General features: G+C 43.2%; 1 protein-coding gene across 3 annotated transcripts in view; it reads right to left on the bottom strand.

Annotated features, from left to right (window-relative positions):
• Window positions 1–1754: 1754 nt before the first annotated feature.
• PRKAG2 (protein kinase AMP-activated non-catalytic subunit gamma 2) overlaps window positions 1755–21828 on the bottom strand; it is a 255974-nt gene continuing 235900 nt past the window's right edge. For all 3 annotated transcript variants that reach the window (XM_044920129.1, XM_044920130.1, XM_044920131.1), the window contains 8 exons: window positions 18106–18151; window positions 16449–16503; window positions 15327–15453; window positions 12240–12405; window positions 11853–11890; window positions 10555–10701; window positions 7237–7330; window positions 1755–2857 (listed from right to left, as the gene is read on the bottom strand). In XM_044920129.1, the coding sequence (XP_044776064.1) occupies window positions 2826–2857; window positions 7237–7330; window positions 10555–10701; window positions 11853–11890; window positions 12240–12405; window positions 15327–15453; window positions 16449–16503; window positions 18106–18151 (705 nt within the window). In that variant the 3' untranslated portion in view covers window positions 1755–2825. The remainder of the gene's footprint in view (window positions 2858–7236; window positions 7331–10554; window positions 10702–11852; window positions 11891–12239; window positions 12406–15326; window positions 15454–16448; window positions 16504–18105; window positions 18152–21828) is intronic.

Here is a 21828-nt window from a genome sequence, read left to right on the forward strand (position 1 = left end):
CCCATACTTGAAATCAGAGCAGCGTTTCAGCGAGTCTTCAGATTCCCATCTGTGAGTTCTTGGAGGTGGAGGTTAGCAGTATTTCAAGCACGGAAGGTTCTAGAAGGAACTAGGTACCTTTGAGAGCCAGGTGATAATTGTACCATGCCCTTGCTTCGGTCGATGTCTAAGGTAAATTCTGTGCAGTGTGTTAAGTCCAAGAAATAAAATCAGGCTATGTGTATGTAAGTGAAACGTATTTTCCAAGTATTTCCCTCCGGGTTGGAATTTTCTCCTGAGAGCGCTATTATGCAAAGCAATATTTTCTTTTTGGTGAAAGAGCTTTGGAAGTAAATCCTTTGGAATCCACCTGTGGATTATTTTGACTGTCTCCCTTCCCAGAAAGGCTGCCTGCTGAGTTTTTCTTCCCCAAAGACAGATGGATTCAGTTAGGAAGTAACAAATATAACCAAAATACCCAGAAGATTATACTTGTTTAGGGCAGAGTGTCTAAGCTCATTCCTTACTGACATCTTGGGCTGGATACTGTGTCGTGGGGACCATCCTCTGTAGCCTCTACCCACCAGATGCCAGTAGGACATGCCCCACCCCCCACCTCTAGTGTTGTCACAACCAAAAATGGCTCCACTTGGCCACATGTGCCCTAGGCTCCAGCATCTCCCCTGGTTGAGAACCAGTGGTTTAAGAGGATTGTCTGCTCATGCATTTCTGTAGGAGAATCTAGGAAATGTCATTGGTTTAGTAAATCTGTTTAGTTTTTCTTAGAGATTAGAATATAAAAGGTATGGATGCCCTTCCTTTCTGGAACAGATGTGGTTAGCGTTGATATGCTCTTTCATGTTCATCACTCATTTGCTCACAAGCCTTTGGGTGCGTGAGCTCCTCCTTGGTGTGAGGGCCACGGTGGGACGGGGGTGGGGCAGGGGGCAGGCCCAGCCAGTGGCAGTGAGCGCGCGGCGCAGGGGGTCCCCTCGAGCCTCCCGCGGAGCAGGTGTTGAAAACAGCTGAGGGTCATCCAGCAACGGTGCCAAGGTGGATTCTCTCAGGTCAGTGAGGCCTTTCCCTTAGAATCCTTCCTTCATCTCGCTAAAGTAGCACTTTTCCTTCCTTCTAGAAGGGCACCGAGAGGGCACTTAACGGAACCCAGTCTTTTTTCACTTGCTGGAAACAGCTCCTGGATAACAGCTCTCCACCTGGCAAGTGGCTGGTCCACTCAGGCTGCTGTGCAGGCTCACACTTGCAGGTGTGGCCCAAACTCTGGCGCGGGGCACTCGTGCACACTCGTGTGCGCCGCACAGACCGTGGTGGACTGAAAACAGCGGTTTTGAGTTTCAAAACTGTGCCTTAGGGGCTCTGTGCCTTTCTTCCTCTCTCCCAAACATTACCATTAACCTGAGTCACGACCACAGTTGTTCCTCCGGGGAAACGGACCCATACGCTCTCATATTCGGCCTCTCAGGACATGAAAAAAGTCACGGCTCGGTACACGACAACCTGCACACCAGTTTTTCATTAACTATATTCTACTTAATAATGGAGAGAGGTAAAGTTTATGGATCAAGTCGTTAAGGGTTTTTTTTTCTGATGATGGAAAAAGGGATACGAGAATTCATGTTCTTCATTTGGGGAGAAATACCTGAATGGGAAACTGCATGTGGATTTTTAATATGTGCTGAAAGACATGGTATTTTAAAGAACTTCTTTAACAAAATGGTCGATAATAAGATTTATTTTAATTTTTCAATCTGCCAAAAAAAAACCCCAAAACAAAAAAAATCAAACTATACTCATATATATATATATATGTATATATATATATATATATACAGTGTCGACATTTTCAGAGCACTTACATTAGGAAACATTGTGTTTCTTTTCAACCATATGACAATACTGTATATGCCACAATAAAATTTACAAAAACAGTCGCATCAGCAGTCATACAAACATCATGATTTTACATTTCAATACACAAGAAAAAAATAGACATCTTCCCGGCACTTTTGTTTCCTCATAACCGCTGCCTGTTTCCAGTCTCCACACGTGCTTTCAGACACTTCAGCTTTTAAAACCTAACAGTGGCTATTTTAGAAGTCCTATCCTCTCCAGATGCAAACTTAAATGAGAAATTTGCCATTTAAAAATAACAACCAATGGTTTATTAATGGGTACGGTGAAGCTTCCCCACCACGATGTGTAAAAAATTGCATGAAAGTAAGAATAAATAAAGCTGTTGTGGAGCAGTTTTGTTTACATCATAGTTCAGAACAGACACTTAAAACATAAAACTGTCATTAAAGTTTTATAAAGTAATTATTTATATCCAAATTACAACTGTTCAACAAATCTAATGAAAACAGACTGATTTGGTAAAGGTCCACAGACTTTCACGCCCCAGCACCGTGTGGCTCCAGCTGCCATGGGCCGCGGTGATGACGTATCGCGTGTTCTGACATAAGGCACTAGGTCTGAAGAGGCCATGCACTCGCCTTATGTCATATTACCTGTTACAGACCAGTGAATTCTTTGAAATGAAAAGTAATAAAAATTTCAGGACACAGTGCACTTTAATAACATACAGCATTTGAAATCGTTCAGACAAAGGTCTGAAAACAGTCTTTTAATGCAAGCCTGAATCTTCAAACACATAAACTCTGTTTCTTATGCTCAGTTTCAATATCACTGGAAAAAATACCCATCACTAAACCCTGATATACATTCTTAGCCATTTGACTGTCTTCTGTCACGGTCAGTGTTCATGAGGCAAAGCGTGACCCAGAATCTCTGTTCAGGTTCTCCTCCAAGGGCTTCTCCACTCACAGTGGTCATTCAGCTTCCGCCTCCTTCTGTTTGGCACCTGTTGGTAGATGGAGAAATGAAAGTCTCAAAGCAACAGAAAAACACGTCGCAGCTGGGCCTGTCCTACACATAGGAGCAGTGGTTCCCCCCCCACCCTGCCCCCCGGCTTGGTGGTCTTCACACATACTCTGCAGTGCCTTAGGAGAATGCTCTAGGTGTCGGGAGGTGGGGACAGGAGACAAGCAGGTGGCTCCAAGCGCCCCACCCCCACCTGCAGTCACAGCAGCCCACTTCGAATCTGTGTTACCATGTCAGAAGTCAAAATATGCAAGATTTAGGGCGCCTGGGTGGCTCAGTTGGTTAAGCGACTGCCTTCGGCTCAGGTCACGATCCTGGAGTCCCGGGATCGAGTCCCGCATCGGGCTCCCTGCTCAGCAGGGAGTCTGCTTCTCCCTCTGACCCTCCTCCTTCTCCTGCTCTCTCTCTCATTCTCTCTGGCTCAAATAAAAAAAAAAAAAAATCTTTAAAAAAAAATATGCAAGATTTAGTTTGAAAAAAAGAAAAAAGGGTTCTAGCAGCAGAACTGCTAGCATTTTTAAAAGGGACGCATGTGTTTTAGTGAAGGCGCACGGTGCTGCTGTCACACAGAACCTCCTTCCTTGTGCTTCGCTTTACTGCACGTTGCAGAGCAGTCTGTTCTTACAAACTGAAGGTCTGCAGCAGCCCTGCATCAAGCCAGCCACTGGTGCCGTCTGCCAAACAGCATTTGTTCCGTGTCTCTGTCACATTCTGGGAATTCTCACTGTGTTTCAAAGTTTTTCATTATTTTACCTGTTATGGTGACCTGTGATCAGTGATCTTTTTCTAAAAGATTTATTTATTTTGAGAGAGAGATGCAGGGGAGGGGCAGAGGGAGAGAATCTTTCAAGCAAACTCCCTGCTGAGCGTTGAGCCCAATGCGGGACTTGATCCCATGACCAAAGAGATCATGACCTGAGCTTAACCAACTGAGCCATCCAGGCGCCCCTCAGTGATGTCTGAGGTTACTGTTTTAATTGTTGGCACCACGAACCACACATACAAGATGGCAGCTTAATAAATGTGTGCGTGCTCACTGCTCCACTGACGAGCCTTTCCCCGATCCCTCTCCTCGAGCCTCCCAGTCCCTGACACAGTTCAGCAGCTAAAGTAGGAGAGAAGGCAGCGGCCGGCGGCCAAGCTCCGCGGGACAGGCCGCCCTCTCCTGAGGGGCTAACGCGGCCGGTGACCTGCACTTGAAGCCGGCGCTCAGGGCCGTTCTGAAAACCCTCGGGTGCTCAAGAACGAGGCTAAGTCCGCTCTGCCCGTGCTCTCGAACCGGGACGACGAAGCGGCAGCAGGAGAACAGGACGAGGAGCGCGGCCTGAAGCGGGGACCGACGTGCCGCAAGCTCAGGAGCAAACGGGACCGGCCGAGCAGGTGCTGCTCCGGGACGAGCCAAGCACGGGGGTTCCCGAGTCCCCTCCCGGGGGGACAAAGGATCCGGCGCGTGACAGAGGCTCAGCTGATGCGGCGGCGGCGGGGCCCGAGAGGACCGACTCCCATTCCGAAGGCAGCTGTCCTGGGGGGGAAATGCGCCCGCCGCGGAGAAAGCGCGCTGCCGGGCGAGCCGTCGGTGCGGGGAACTGCACGGTTGTCCGGGGAACCCGCGCGGCCGCGCCGGCCTCCAGCGCCCAGCACCCGGGGGGGGGGGGGCTCAGCGGCCGCCAGCGCCGCCCCCCCCTCCACCGGCAGGAAGACGGCCCCGCTGAGAGCTCCGGGGGCGGGTGGCCCGTCTGCAGGGAGGGCTTTTCCAGTGAAGGCCTGCTCGTGGTCGTTTTAAAATTCCTTGGATCTGCTTTATTGCGATATTCGCTTTATTGCATTGGTCTGGAACCGAACCCACAGTATCTCTGAAGTGCGCCTGTACAGACTCATGAGAATGTTTTTAAAAAGCATAACATTTGTGGATATTTGCACAGAACACCTATCTGGCTGGCACGTTTCCAAATGGGCCGGTGGGAGCGCTACCATTTTTCTCATCACAGCAGCTTCTCCTGTTTTAGCTTCAGGCACAAAACGACTTTGGAAAGAGATTAACAACCTATAAAAACAAGGGGCTAGCAAGTTGTAGCTCCTGCTTCCAGATCAGGTACTCACTGGTGGTGTGTGTGCATATATGTGGTTCCTTTGGATGGTCTAAGTTTTACTTTAGCTGCTGCTAAACTTATGACGGCAAGTCGGTATCCTCCGTGGAGGACTGCATCTGTCAGCTGTTGAAAAGAATGACCTCTGGTACCTTTTATTCGCCTAACAGTGGCCGCTTTCTAAAAGTGCCTCTTCCTGCCTAGTCCGTGAACACCCACCCGGCGGCGCAGCCCCTGGGTACGGATGGTGCCTCGTCGCGCACAAGCCGCTTCGTGCACGGTTTTGGTTTCAACTCAGAGTATCTTTGCAGGGCTGCAGGCCTGTGTCGGGCCGCTTGCTCTACAGCTGCGTGGGCAGAGGCTACACGAGCTGAGCAGCTTGCCCACACTCAGGCAGCTCGGAGGGCAGGCGGGGAATCAGGCACATCGGGCTGCACTCGTCTGATGCTTACACAGCGCCGTCCCTCACGGTGTGAGCGTCTCAAGGGCTGTTGATCCGAGGCGGGCCGGCCCTGTGTTCCAGGAGAGTTCTGCTCCAAATGTTCACTTGTCATCCAGTTATTAGGAACACGGAGCGTCTTCCTAAATAGTGTTCTACACATTACATTGTAGAGAATTCTAATTCAACTACTATCTTTAGAACGTTATTTCTGTGGTAACGCACATTTCAAATTCTGGCTGTGAAACAGGGCTCCTCCCCACAGAGTATTAGGGACTTAGAATTTTTAAAATCTCAAATGTGGATGGAAATGTAAACTCATGCAGCCCAATATTCTCATTTTAAACTTTTCAAAAAGTTATTTTAAAGTAATCTCTATACCAATGTGGGGCTTGAACTCACAACCTCCAGATCAGGAGTCTGATGCTCTAGTGACTGAGCCAGCCAGGAGCCCCAGGCAACATTCTCATTCTTATGGCCTGTGACACTAGGCATAAAGACGGTGAAGAACTTGACTTGTTTGCTCTTGAGTTTGTAATGCACGAAGAATCTTGGCCACAGGACAGAGGAGGGCTGAAATTCTCGCTGACGCTGTTGGGCACATGTGTGCGTTGGCCCAGGCCTGCTGCCCGGGGAAAGGGTGCCTTTTTCTGAAGGTGCGAAGCTACGTGCCTGCAAGGAGGAGTCTGCTCTTGAGGAGGCCTTTTCCCACCGCGCATGAGGGAGCTGTGGAAGTTGCAGGTTAGCGTCATCGCGCTCCCTGGACTGCTCTTGCTCCTCTGCTCGATGTCACGTGTGTGAGGTCGAATATAGCAATGTGTGTTCATGGTCAGTTCTGTGTGGGGCATTCCACAGAACGAACGTCATGCAATCTGCTGCATCTGCTAGGTGTCTGGGTTATTTCCAGTTTGGGGTTATTACAAATAATGCTGTCAACAGTCTCATATTCATTTAGTCATTTTATCACTATTTCATGATTATGAAGATTATCGTGAGTTTCAGGTTCCCTAAGAGCTGAAATTGAAAGTGACTGTCCGAGGCCCCAGCTCTAGAGTTTCTGATTCCATGGACGGCCCTCAGGTGTTGCTGCTCTCACATCGTGGATGGGCTGTTTCTCACTGGTGCCACGGATTCCTTTCAGATGAGCATCTTTAGGTTATAAACCAACTGAAACCTAGTCTTGGCTAGTTTGGTTTCTGAACTCAAGAAAAATCAATACTCTAGTATATGCACACTTCAAACTCTCAGAAGTGACTTAGTCTGTGGTCTTGGCCTGTCTTGGCACAGCTTAGTCCGGCCCCAGGCTGGACTGTTTGTACTTAATGGGGGTGGGAAGGGGAGAAGCAGGGAGGAGAAAGAGGGCTGGTGGTTATCGGACCCTTCAGCCCACCCCTCACTGTTAAACATGGCACACAGGACACACCAACCCCTCTTTTTTTGGAGCCCCCTCCCCCATCTCCCTGCATGCTCCCTGACTGCGGTGAGCGCTTGCTCAGAGTTGATCTGGCAGAAAACGAGATTAGCCACCAGTGCTGTTCGCTAGTTGATGTAATTTCCAAAGAGATCTTAGCTTTTTAATGGAAAAGGTTATGAATCTGGCAACGAATCCTCAATTATTCAGGCACTGTGGTCGTGGATAGGATGCTAAGAATACTTTCTATAAACTTTTCTCTCTCACCCAACTAGAACAGTAAAACTACAAAGAAAAACCAGACAGAAAGTGCACGGGGTTTCCAGAGGCGTGGGTGCTGGAGAAGCAGCGGCTGGAGGCGCCTGCCCTACTCCCCGCTCGGCCTGTGCGCTAAGGGAAGGGCCGGCAGGCGGCACGCATACCTGCGGGCGTGAGTATCAGTGCCTGCAGGATGTCCGACAGGGAGATAATACCCACGATGCTATCTGCTTCGTTCACGACCACCAGCCGATGCACCTGCAAACGAGACAAGTAGCTCCCCTGTCAGTTTACAGAAGGTTCTACCTACAATGGGTATTAGCAAATACGTCTTTCATATACTATACAAGGAATACATCCCACGTATAAGAGACAGAAACCGTGTCCAGAACCATGAAAGGTCTTAGGCTCTAAAGTTAAAATGCAATGCTGACTTTAACTACTTGTAGGAAAAATTTGCCAGCTAACGTCCCGCTATTCTCAGATTTTAGAATATTAACATATGAATGATACAACCCAAAACATGAACTACGATGTAGTCATAATACTCTCTTAAGCATAAGTTTTTACATTTTTAAAGTAGTATTTCAGTTTCTAGTAACTATCCACTACTGATTTACATGGAAAGACATCCAAGTGAGAGCTGGAACAGAATAGGTCACAGTTCATTGTTTTATAGTCTTTTCTCCACGAAGTTCATATATTAATATGTTCATATGGTTCAGAGGATAAATGAGCTATAATAAAGTGAAATAGAGTATATTCACATCTCATGTTCTACTCAGGTCTTTTATAAGCGAATGGCCAGAGGTACTACTCTAACAAAGCATCCTTAACACAGGAAAGGAGTGAGGAGGCATCAAGCTTCTCTGAGCACCTCTGACTTCCAAGCTTTAGCACTTAGGCCTGAGGCAGCCACACACCTGCTGGTTACCCTGGAGATGATCCTCTTCTCCCTATGTAACAGTTACCCCCCCCTCCCACACACACACACTGTGGGGGGCACAGGAAGGAGATGGAAAGGGAAGGAAATTCTGTTTTTAGATTTGTCTCTGATACTGTGTTGGGGATGCTTTTCACATCTTAGCTTGCTTTGGGTTAAAAAAAAATGACTTTGTTCTTTTTCATGACATGACTTTTGAAAGTTTTTCTAGGGGAGTCTGGCTGGCTCAGTCAGAAGAGCATGCAACCCTTGATCTCCGGGTCCTGAGTTTGAGCCCCACATTGGGTGTAGAGATTACTTAAACTTGAAAAATCTCTCTAAAAAAACTATAGGGTCTTCAATAATTCTGCAATACAATTATTTATAAATTAAAATAACAGCTTATATCTAGGATCAGAGAATGCTTTATCGTCTATGAGACATATTTTGTTAACGATCAATAATGCTAATTAAATAACTCTCTTTTGAACTAGTGAAGGTCAAGGGGTGGCCATCTCACCCAAAGAATTAATTCTACCACGCAGAAATGACCACCAAAAACATTTTCTTGTCATTTGCTGCTGAGTCTAAACTAGTGAATATTCCTGGGTATCAAAAAGCTGGTGTGGTATTTATGTCATATAAATAAATCATTGCTGATACTGTATGCCCTTTCTCCAACAACTGTATTTAAGGTAAAATTGGCCTTGGTCCCCCAGTAAGGAGTCATTGGGTGAAAGAAAATTTTTTTTTTAAGTTAATTTTTTTTAAAGATTTTATTTATTTGAGAGTGAGAGACCGAGATAGTGAGTGAGAACACTGAGTGGGGAGGAGAGGGAGAAGCAGGCTTCCCGCCGAGCAGGGAGCCCGATGTGGGACTCAATCCCAGGACCCTGGGATCATGACCTGAGCCAAAGGCAGTCGCTCAACCAACTGAGCCACGCAGGTGCCCCAAGAAATTAATTTAATGGGGAAAAAAGTCAAGATGCATAATGAGAAAAGTATTGAATTACATCTTTATTTTCCTCAATGACCCATTTCCTATTACAAAGAAATATCTGCTTGCTTGCCAGATGAACTGAAAGGACAAGCCAATTACCTTTTTTCTTTTACCTGAGGGATATATGCTCCAACAAGAGAGCTCAGAATGGAGGAGCCCTGCACTCCCCGTGTTCTCCACATTAGCCAGAACCCCGCCACCTGGGAACAGCCAGTTAGTACTGTGCTATGGGTCCTTCTAGCCTCTCTTCTGCACATATATGCATATAAATGAATAAAATCATACTATATACAGTAATTGGCTTTTTCTCTTAGCAATACATTGCTAATTTTTTTTTTATATCAACCAAATACTCTTCTAGAACATTTTTCACTGTTACGAGGGACTCTATCATATGGATGTCCACTGTCCTTATAAATAGGATCATTACCTATGATCTTCAAAAGGCACGTAATTCTAAGGACCTTATTAAAAGTTAAGATGTATTCCTAAGTCAATGAAAACTCTTTGGAAAACAAGACTGATGGATATTAAATTCAAGTAGAAAAAGTTAAGAGTTCATACTGAGATGCTAGTGAAATGTGTTTCAAAAGCCACAGTAGTGAATGGGGGCTGGGGACTCCCCTCAGGTGAGCATAGGGCAAGGTGGAAGTCTTCAGTACCCAATGATGAAAACAGAGCTGTGTTTCTATCTGACGGCTCCAGCAAGGGAGGCCGTCTTCTGATGCGACCCCTACTTCATATGTAATGTTAAGAACACCTGTTAGCCTAAAAAATTATCAGGGACTTTTCTTCTTGGACTGCATTCTCATATTTACAGTAAAAAGTACCAGAGCAGACATAGCATTATGAATGGATTCTGCCTACTCAGGGATGGTTCCAGAAAGAACACTGCTGCATCCTTCAGTCCTAGAGAGGGATAAATCGGAGAACATTCCTATCCCTGGCTAATAAGAAAGGAAAGAAATGATTTGGGGAGTGGGTATACTGAATTAGATGCGTTATCCAGTGATCTCGCTCATCTTTTATTTTAGTACACCCAAAAATCCTACATGCAGTAAAGTATGAGGGCACGTGAGTGCTGAGGGTCAGGAAGTGACGTTATCAGACTGTCTACTATTATCCAAATCAGGCAAGAGAGAAAATTAACTTAAAAAGATCAAAAGATAATTTTGATTTATCCTTCACTTTGTTAAAACTATATAATCACACATTTTTAACTTCAAATTCATAAATACCCTAATGGAACTCAAAGCTCTTGGGATATTTGTTTTCTTAATTATGTATTTTTTAAACCATGGAAGTCTCTTACCAGTTTGATTCAACTATGATATCAGGACTTATCAATTCAATTCAATAAACATTTCCAAATCACCTACGTATCAGGCAACACGCGAGGTTCTGGAGAGGGAAAGCATGATATCCGACGGAACCTGCCTCTGCTTCCCTGGCCGTTCCTGCGATTCACGATCCATGCCCCGTGGCACCCCGGCCAGTGAGTACTTGGGGCAGTGCGGCTGGGGCAGGGGTGGGGAGGGAGGAGTGGCCCCGCTGCCTCACCTCAGCCCGCACTATTCTGTCCACGATGGTCTCCAGGATTTCCAGCTTACTGCACTTCACGACACCCTCGAAATACTGAGAGCGGTGCTGAAGGGCCTGGGTCACTGTGATATCTAGGTTATTGTAGGTTTTTTCAGCAGCAAGGTTCTGTAATAAAGTAACAATGAATTATATCCTTTCATTTCAGTTCACATTCATAACCAAAATTAGTAAGTTTCAAGTGACCTGATTTTTAAAAACATTCATGTTCATCACCGTGCCAGGTTATCACATGCCGTTAGCAGTATTTCATCATTAATAATAACGAAAGCTTACGAGGTAGACCTTCGTCGTGGAGCACCCTTGTGACATAGCGTCGGCATGGCCTACAGAAGAATCCCCCCATTCTTACCCTGTGAGGCTCTAGAGCCCACGTGAATAAAGCCTTTGGAGAGATGGACTAACATTTGTAAGGGGTGAGAAGCGCCCCAGGGTGCCCTGGCCCGGGGAGCCAGGTTTCCGCTGGGAAGGCGCTGAGGGAGCCCCAGGATTGAGCAGCCGTGGAGGAAGAGCAGGCCAGACAGGGCCCACAGACCCACGGGGCTTTAGCCTTAGACGGTCCTACTCAACCAAATTCCAATCAGCCTGTTTTTGGGTGTTTGTTATCGTTACGCAGAATAAATGAAACAAAAGGGTTTGAGACAGCTGGTTGCAAAGAAGTATTTAACACTGCGATCAACATTAGGGCCAAAAATGATGAGCACATTTGGGGCTACTAAAGTTTCAGTTCACTTTCTTAGAAATACCATAAAACCCTAAGGAAGCACATTTAAAATGGGGAAAAGCAAGCAGCCAGAGGAAAGATGTAGCACTACCGCTAATCGATTTATACTGGGGATTAAAAAATAGGACCTTCAATCATTCTCCTGAATGCTTTTTGCTGTCTTCTTTAGAATGGTTGTTCCCATCAGCAAACAATGGGATCCTTAGCAAGGGATCCACAAATTCATGTGTGCACAGCACCTGCCTGCTGGCAGAATGAATATAATGTCTTGTGCATGGCTATAGGACCATTTAAAGTATTTACACATGCTATAGTGCTGGATAAACTATCCATATACTGAAAGGACAACTATAAAATACTAACATATTTTTCACTGCTAAGCCAGTGAACATTAAGTACAATGACTATGGGCAGTCTACGGAATCCTCTGATCCACACATCCACAAAAGCTATTAAATTAGGGGAAACCGCAAACAGATAAGTATGTTTTAAATGCATTCTAGATGACAGGTGTGACAAAATTAAAAATACTTACAATTACATCAAATTTGGAATAAATATCTACAACTTTTCCTAAAAATGAAAACAGAGGTTAGAAAAATGTCCTAGGAACAAAAAATAACATTTAAAATCTATCTTAACCAGATATTTACTAGCAATTAAGTATTGCTAAGTAACAAACTTGTCTAACTTTAAATGAACATGAAATCACATGTTAATGGAAGATGTGAAAATAAGCCAGTTAGAGTTCTCATTAACCCGAGGGCTCCTTGGTGCTGACTTGATCTGCCTTATCTAAATTTTCATCCCCAACCCCTGCCCGCCACCCACCGGATCTGATCCATTGACTACTTAACAGTAAGTTTGCCCCCAGGGGACAAAGTGTGGTCTCCGAGGCCCTGGTATGATCAAACCCACAGACCTGACTCATCCACCACAGGCAAGGCCGACACTCGTCTCTCTACAAAGACGTTCAAGGCTTTGATGATGGGAGTGTCTGGGTGGATGAAGGCGATGTTGTGGTAGGTCCCAATTCCAAGGGCATCCAGGTTCTGCTTCATGAAGGCAGGCTTTGGCATATCAGACATCTAAACAGGAAGATAAACACAAATGCTCTAGAGCCCAAACAGACCTTTTTAATGTTCACATGTCCACACTTGGACGAAAAACTTACATATAACAAATTAAAGTTCGTGTTCTCTACCAATCTACCTGGCTGACTGAATTAACATGGAAATGTTACATATAAGAATTGTAGTTTTTGTTCAAACTGGTTTCTATTCTAAGCTTATAATTAACTACTCAGTAAAATACCGCAGAACACACAGATCGTAAGGTTCCCTTTCCTTTCACTCACTGAAAACATGGATGGAAGAGGAAACAAGAGGTCTCTTTGGAAATTAAGACCCATAGCCACCCAAGAATCCTTTATTCTTAGTTATTTATGTTAAATTCCTGGTCCTGCCGTCAGCATTATTTATGAAGAACCCACACATTTCCAAACCCAGAGCGTTTGATGGGAATGGTCTGAGTTGCGGCTAAGAAAGTCTTCACCCCATCCCACCCTACATCCTGAACTCTCCTCTGGAGGACTCTAACTTGTGATTACTAGGAGCAAAGAACAAGCCAACTGAACAGAATTAAAAGAACCTTTAAAAGTTCACTTTTCTTTTCATGGGCTGTTTTAGAGGAGGAGGGAGAAGTCAGAAGAGAGAAGTCTAGGGTCACGTTTGACTAAAACAAAATAAGGTCTATGGTTTCAAAAATCCACCTTGTATAAAGGGTATAGTTGATTCCGTCCTCCTGGTGTACCTTATAATTATCAGGAAAAGATGAACAATTAGAAGAAACAAAATGTTCAAGTCAAAGAGTTCATCAATATTCAAATCATGAGAATCCTAGAAATTTAGAGAAAAAAAGAAAGACCTATTAGGTCATCTAGCCCATCTTGATGCAGGTTAACCCCTGTTCCATATTGTACGCCTAGGCTAACTGTCAAATGTCTCCACGGGTAAGGCCACTTTTTCTCAGAAAATGATCTCAATTCAGTAAAAACCAGGATCTGAAATTTATTTAAAATTCTGTATTTTAATCTGAAAACCTCTCGTTGCATAGTCTAAGAGCGTGATTTAATTACCATATTGGCCCAAATGTAAGGCGGTACTGGCAGAAACAACCTCCTCTACTCTTTATGAAGAGAAAACACCAAGGCCTGTCTCCAGCTGATACTCCTCGTCCACAGGGGCGCAGCCTCGAAAACGGGCTGGACTCGACCTCGTCACACCTGGGAGACCTGGGGCGGGTTTAACCCTCTGAGCCAGGCACCTCCGAGCTGAGGGGCAGGAGGGGGAGGGAGGCCACGAGAGGCCACGGGGCGGAAACCACTCTGCCATGTGCCCACGGTGACCTGCAAAGTCGTTCCACCTCGCAGTTTCACCACCTATAAAATGGGATTAATCAATATACCTACCTGAGAGGGCAGAGGCGAGGATTAGCCGTGTCTTGGGAAGTGCTTGGGACAGTAGCTGCCCCGTCATCAATGCATAAGAGTATGTAGCTCTGACGATTAACGTTATTTTACAATGCTTACTCTGAGGGGCTGAAAGCCTGTGGTCCCTGAATACACGGCCCCAGCCTGGGTCCCGTCCAGCCTGGACGCCGAGGTGGCGGCCCGAGCAGCGCACAGGCCTGCGCACGACAGAGGTGACGTCTGTCCAGCCATCTCCACACGTCCCTAACTATTCCCGACACGGTCTCTCCACTAAACTGTGTGCTTTTCAGTAAACTTCCGTCTTTCTTAGCATTTATTTAACCACGGAGAGTGTTAGTTTTACCCGTAAACTACTAAAATATAGGACTGGCTTGATGGACAAGGGATTCCTCCCACTTACTAAACCCCCTGTGGTTCTGCCTGCAAAACGGAAGCAGAGCCCCGGGAGGAGGAGCCTTGGCTCCTTTGCATCACCCCAGAATGCGAGTTTATTTCCGTAACTGAAGCTGTGTGGAAGGAAATGGGAAAGCTAATGTGATGTAGATTTTTAATGTCTATTAAGTTCTTTCGAAAAATGATTTCATGGGGCAGCTGGGTGGCTCAGTAGGTTAAGCATCTGACCTGTGATTTCGGCTCAGGTCATGATCTCAGGGGTGTGAGATGGAGCCCTGCGTTGGGCTCTGCACTCAGTGTGGAGCCTGCTTAGGATTCTCTCTCTCCTTCTCCCTCTGTCCTCCTTTCTAAAATAAATAAAATCTTTAAAAAAAAATGACTTCATGTGATCTCTTCTGAAGCAGGAATGAGGCCTCCTACTGGTCACAGCTGACCAACTACTTCTAACCTCAAACTCAGTGCATGTAATCCAAAGGAAAAAAATTAAAGCCCTCTTGTAAAAACTCTGGTCCTTCTGAGCCTCTTTTAATACTGACCAAAGAGGTCAATATTATGGATGATTATGAAGACATCTCATTCCAAATACAGTTGAAAAAACCTACAAATAACACAGCCCGAATTTGGACCAACATGGTACTCTCTTGCCAAAATTTTATTCGCTTTGTGTTTTTCTATCACAGCAATTTATAATAAGATAATCCTGGGGACAGTATTTTTTGAATGTTTCCAAAACCATGATACCAATAAAGCATCATAAGGCAGTTTGCTATAAATACTGGCTCAATTTATCTTACACAGCACTTTCTTAGACTGACTTGCAAATTGCTTTACTGCCCTCATACTTTAGGTGATAAAATATTCTAATTTAAATAGAGAATTCTAAGTGTTTTTATTATTTTGATACTTGCACTGAAAGGCAATTGCTTTTTAATTGGAATCCAACTTGAAGAATGTACAATTTAAATAGAAGTAAGTTGAGAAATTGCAGCTGAGAAACGGAGACCTCCTAACAATCCCAATTCCAAAATTAATGTCTCCTACTGAGGTGATAGGAGCCAACTTACTTGAAGTAAATTAGTTAAAGTAGATGCAACTACATCTTTAGAAACACTAAAAACTACTTACAAAAAGCTGGAGGAACTTGAGGATTCTTTTGTGGGTAAGTATATAAAGTGCATTCCCACTGATAGGGTCAATAACTGGCAATCTGTGGATTTTATTTTTGATCAACGAGTATACAGCGTCGAAGAGGCTGCGGGAAAAGCCATCAAAGTTGTTAGGAGGCTTTAAAGAGAGATGTAAAACGCTCTGGACCACCCCTGCTTTAGAAGCATTTTCAGTGTTTTTACATCATAGCTTATAATAAAAGGTTGACTTGACTTAAAACCGTGTTTTGGAAAAGTTTTAAACTGGCTATCTCAGCAAATGTTTTGATTTTTTGGTCTGTGTTAATGGCAGATACAAGAGCCAGCTCCAGATCGCTAGAAGTTTCTAGCAGTGCGTTTAACGCTGCTGTTCGAGGGACGGCAGCGGCGAGCCCCTGGGACCGCTAACGGACACCAGCAGCGTCAGGGAGCTGTGGACCGCGCCCCGCACTGGGGCCGACCTCGTGCGGCCCACTCCTGGACCGCCAACCAGGAGACCGGTGCGTTTACCTGGTTGTTTGGAAATAAACTAATAAAAATCAGTATTCCACTTTTTCTCATTCGTGCTTAGAGTTTGAAGAACATTTTCATACAATGTGGAAATGTATCAGAGCTGTCCCAGAAGGCCTGGATCACAATGTATGTGCTAGAGCGCTACTGAGGGGCGGCGCGTTCTTCCGACTGCCTCTGGACCAATGTCTAACGGAGATTGCCCTTCAACATCGGGGCACATTAGATAGAGCCCCTGGGGGTGGGGGGTGGGGGCTGCTGTAATGCACATTCCTGGGCACTACTCTCCAGAGGCCACCGAGCAGGTCGGATGTGGAGCCCAGGCATGGGCAGAATTAACAAGCTCCCCAGAGGGTTTGTACGGCAGGTGATCAGGATTTTAAAACTGTTTAGTATGACCATCTTCCCAGCCTCTTATCAATCCTTTGGGCAAACAATGGCTGAGTCTATGGTCTCTAAATTTATTAAGTTTAATATTTGAAATAAAGGAGGCTGTCCCCTATCTAGATTTAAAAAAAAAATCTATCAATCATGGAAACAAAACGAGAATCTGAATGAATGTTTTTAAAGGAGAAAAACTTTACACGTTTACCTTGCGTCTGGAGATATATTCACTAAAGGCTTAAATGTTTCTTGTAAATAAAGCTCTGTTTTTATAGAAAGAAAATATACAATTAGTAACACATTTGCTGTTTGCAATTATTACATAAATTTCTCTTCAGTTTACAGATAACAATTAGAAGGATTAAAAACCGAAATCAAATAAATCTACTTTACCTAACACTACTGTATAAATTATAGTTAGGACTATTTTAAACAACTTATAAACTGTTTTCAGGATGTTGCCATTGTGGAAAAATTAAATATTTGAAAACAGTATTACAATAGATGTTTTAAGGAGAAGAAAAGTCAAGCAATTGGATGTAAAAAGCAGTACCAGCAGAGGTCACTAGAATGCTACCAAATTACTATCACCCTCCAGAGATGAAGCGCTCATGAAATCCTTTAAAACTAATTTTCGTAAGTTTTAACAAACTTTGTTCTTTAAGCGTTCTTAAGTTTTATTTTACCAAACTAATGCTCAAAATCTGTATCTTGGGGATCGTTGTAGTCTATAGAAATTATCTTTCTAAAGATCCACTGTAACTAATTGCCTTGCTGAGGTTTCTCTACAGAAATCATTCAAGAATATCTTGACATTACCATTATTACTACCGAATACCATGTAATATCAAATTGTAAATATACAATATAAATATAAATCTTGGTCTTACATTACTTATGTAGAATTTGATAAGAAGTATCTCTCTTGGTGTTAAGTTATATATTCATAATAGGCAAGTGCTAAGATACAGATTTCATGTTGACCGAGTTTGTTTGGTTTGACTTAATAAAGCCATTAGAAATCAACTATATCATTCGATGAAACTTACAGGTCAAAGGGAATTAAAAGAGCCCCTAGCCCTTTAGAGAATTCTAATGGACGTTCAGATTTCACAGCTGCCACTCACAAAGATTGCTTATCATTCCAAGCAGATTTTCCATTTTTAATTAACGTTTTTCTGTCTACAGGTCCCTCCGTTTCTGTGCAGGCTTTTCTCTGAGACCCCTACACAAGCCCTCCCCCAACGTTCATCAGACTGCCTTCCTAAGTGACCGCCCCCCACCGATCCAGCATGATGGGTCTAAGAACAATCACACAGTCGTAGAATGAGAATTTAAAAAGTAGCTCCATTTCAGAAAAGATCCTGTGATTTTAAAGGGTTATTTTTTCATGTGATTTATCCAAATCTTCCAGTTTAAAGTTCATTTGTTCTGTGTTTCTCCATAATTTGTAAAGAAATAATTATTAAATTTAAAAACAGATCCTTGCTTTTGTTAGTTGTAGGAGGCATTCTCCTGCTGCATTTTCTATATAGAGACATGTCTGCGGGCAAGGACAGGCACACTCAGAAGTGAGTGGTGACTCCACTGGGGGCAGCGGCTGGGGCCCAGGTGAGCTCATTCGTCCTTATGTCCCAGCCTTAGTATACAGACTCGCTGTAGGCTCTCCATAAATGTCCATTCAACAGAATGGATCGTATTTATAATAGTATGGTACACTACCGAGATTAAAATAGAAATGTTTTAATCATGTAGTTTATTAAGCAAAGAGAGAAGGATCCGTGAAGTTAAAACATATTTTACACATTAAGAAGAACATTTTTTTTCCTGATATTAAAAGATTTTTAACGCCCAATTGTGCTTACCCCTCCATGTTTCAATCTTATGTTCCTCTAATTCATAAATCTGTACCTGCAAATGAGAAAAATTCTTATTTACAAATGTTAACATCTACTACATAAGAAAAATTACTTCATAACTACTGCAGAGTCCCATAATTCAGCAGGTGGAAACAAGATTAATTCAGAAATATAAAATGCTCTACATTTCTTTGAAGATAAATGTTTTCTAAATTTAAAACATAATTCAGGCACCTGGCCGGCTCAGTCAGTGGTGCGTGTGACTCTTTTGCTCAGGGTTTTGAGTTTGCGCCCCACGCTGGGTGTAGAGTTACTTTAAAAATAAAAAAATCTTAAAAAAAATAAACTAGTTATAATATTTTTATTATTTTAATATGAAAATTTCTGATACACTTAAATTTTAAAACATAAATGGACATATATACCCATTCCTTCTTTTTAAGGATACAGAAAATTTTTAGCAACTCTAGTTTAAAGGACAAATGGTTAAACTGTGCTAAGGAGAGATAGAGGAGAATTTACAACCAACACCAGAAATACAATTATAAGAGGACATTATGAGCAATTATATGCCAACAAATTAGGCAATCTGGAAGAAATGGATACATTCCTAGAAACATATAAACTACCAAAACTGAAACAGGAAGAAATAGAAAACCTGAACAGACCCATAACCAGCCAAGAAATTGAAGCAGTAATCAAAAACCTCCCAACAAACAAGAGTCCAGGGCCAGATGGTGTCCCAGGGGAATTCTACCAAACATTTAAAGGAGAATTAACACCTGTTCTTCTGAAACGGTTTCAAAAAATAGAAGTAGAAGGAAAACTTCCAAACTCATTCTATGAGGTCAGCATTACCTTTATCTCAAAACCAAAGACCCCAGTAAAAAGGAGAATTACAGACCAATATCCCTGACTGAACACGGATGCAAAAATTCTTACCAAAATACTAGCCCATAGGATCCAACAGTACATTAAAAGGATTATTCACCACGGCCAAGTGGGATTTATCCCTGGGCTGCAAGGGTGGTTCAACATCCGCAAATCAATCAACATGATACACCACATTAATGAAAGAAAGGACAAGAACCATATGATCCTCGCAATAGATGCAGAAAAAGCATTTGACAAAGTACAGCATCCTTTCTTGATCAAAACTCTTCACAGTATAGGCATAGAGGGTACATACCTCAATATCGTAAAAGCCATATACGAAAAACCCACAGCGAATATCATTCTCAATGGGGAAAAACAGAGAGCTTTCCCCCTAAGGTCAGGAACATGATGGGGATGTCTACCCTCACCACGGCTATTCAACATAGTACTGGAAGTCCTCACCTCAGCAATCAGACAACAAAAAGAACTAAAAGGCATCTAAATTGGCAAAGAAATAGTCAAACTTTCACTCTTCTGAGACGACATGATCCTCTATGTAGAAAACCCAAAAGGCTCCACCAAGAAACTGCTAGCACTGATAGGGGAATTCAGCAAAGTCACAGATATAAAATCAATGCACAGAAGTCAGTGGCATTTCTATACACTAACAATGAAGCAGAAGAAACAGAAATCAAGGAATCGATCCCATTTACAATTACTCCAAAAACCATTAAGATACCTAGGAAAACCTAACCAAAGAGGTAAAGGATCTGTACTCCGAAAACTACAGAACACTCATGAAAGAAACTGAGGAAGACACAAAGAGATGGAAAAATATTCCATGCTCATGGACTGGAAGAACAGATATTGTTAAAATGTCTATGCTACCCAAAGCAATCTATACATCCAATGCAATACCTATCAAAATACCATGAGTATTTTTCACAGAGCTGGAACAAAGAATCCTAAAATTTGTATGGAACCAGAAAAGACCCCGAATAGGTAAAGGAATGTTGAAAAAGAAAACCAAAGCTGGTGGCATCACAATTACGACTTCAGCCTCTATTACAAAGCTGTCATCATCAAGACAGTATGGTGCTGGCACAAAAACATAGATCAATGGAACAGAATAGAGCCCCGAAGGGGACCCTCAACTCTCTGGTCAACTAATCTTCGACAAAGCAGGAAAGAATGTCCAATGGAAAAAAGACAGTCTCTTCAACAAATGGTGTTGGGAAAATTGGACAGCCACATGCAGAAGAATGAAACTGCACCATTTCCTTACACCACACACAAAAATAGACTCAAAATGGATGAAAGACCTCAATGTGAGACAGGAATCCATCAAAATCCTAGAGGAGAACACAGGCAGCAACCTCTTCGACCTCAGCCGCAGCAACTTCTTGCTAGACACATCTCTAAAGGCAAGGGAAGCAAGGGTAGAAATGAACTACTGGGACTTCATCAAGATAAAAAGCTTTTGCACAGCAAAGGAAATAGTCAACAAAACTAAAAGGCAACCCACAGAATGGGAGAAGATATTTGCAAATGACATATCAGATAAAGGGCTAGTATCCAAAATCTATAAAGAACTTATCAAGCTTAACACCCAAAGAACAAATAATCCGATCAAGAAATGGACAGAAGACATGAACAGACATTTCTCCAGGAAGACATACAAATGGCCAACAGACACATGAAAAAGTGCTCAACATCACTCATCATCAGGGAAATACAAATCAAAACCACAAAGAGATACCACCTCACACTGGTCAGAATGGCTAAAATTAACAAGACAGGAAATGACAGATGTTGGCGAGGATGTGGAGAAAGGGGAACCCTCCTACACTGTTGGTGGGAATGCAAGCTGGTGCAGCCACTCTGGAAAACAGTATGGAGGTTCCCCCAAAACTTAAAAATACAGTTACCCTATGACCCAGCAATTGCACTACTGGGTATATTTACCCCAAAGACACAGATGTAGTGAAAAGAAGGCCCATATGCACCCCAATGTTCATAGCAGCAACGTCTGCAATAGCCAAACTATGGAAAGAGCCCAGATGTCCACTGACAGATGAATGGGTAAAGAAGATGTGGGGTGTGCGTGTGTGTGTATATATATGTGTGTATGTGTATATATATATATATATTCCTCAGCCATCAAAAAAATAATGAAATCTTGCCATTTACAATGACGTGGATGGAACTAGAGGGTATTATGCTAAGCGAAGTAAGTCAGAGAAAGACAAATACCATACGATTTCACTCATATGTGGAATTTAAGAAACAAAACAGATGAACCTAGGGGAAGGGAAGGAAAAATAAGATAAAGACAGAGAGGGAGGCAAACCATAAGTGACTCTTAAATATATGTAACAAACAGGCTTGCTGGAGTGGAGGTGGGTGGGGAGATGGGGTAACTGGGTGATGGGCATTAAGGAGGGCACATGATGTGATGAGCACTGGTTGCTATACGCAACTTATGAAATACTGAATTCTACCCCTGAAACTAGTAATACAATATATGTTAACTAAATTGAATTTAAATAAAGAATAAAAAACATTTCCATTTCCATTTTGTGGAAAACCAGCCATAGAAAATTTTACAAAGACCCTACAAAATCTTTCAAGTGGGAGCTCCCAATCTCACTGAAAATTCAATAGGAGTAAGGTTTGAAAGTAAGACTGGAGATCACCCAAGGAAGAATTAGCACATGTACGATCAACGACACTAAAACCGGAAAGATGAACACAGGGTCAGAGACCTGTGGGACGGCCTGATACACATGGAACTGAAGTCCCAGGGGAGAAAGAATGAGACAGAGAAAAACATCTGAAGAAACAGCAGTCAGA

The sequence above is a fragment of the Neomonachus schauinslandi genome, chromosome 12 (assembly GCF_002201575.2).
Source record: "Neomonachus schauinslandi chromosome 12, ASM220157v2, whole genome shotgun sequence".
Lineage (NCBI taxonomy): Eukaryota > Metazoa > Chordata > Mammalia > Carnivora > Phocidae > Neomonachus > Neomonachus schauinslandi.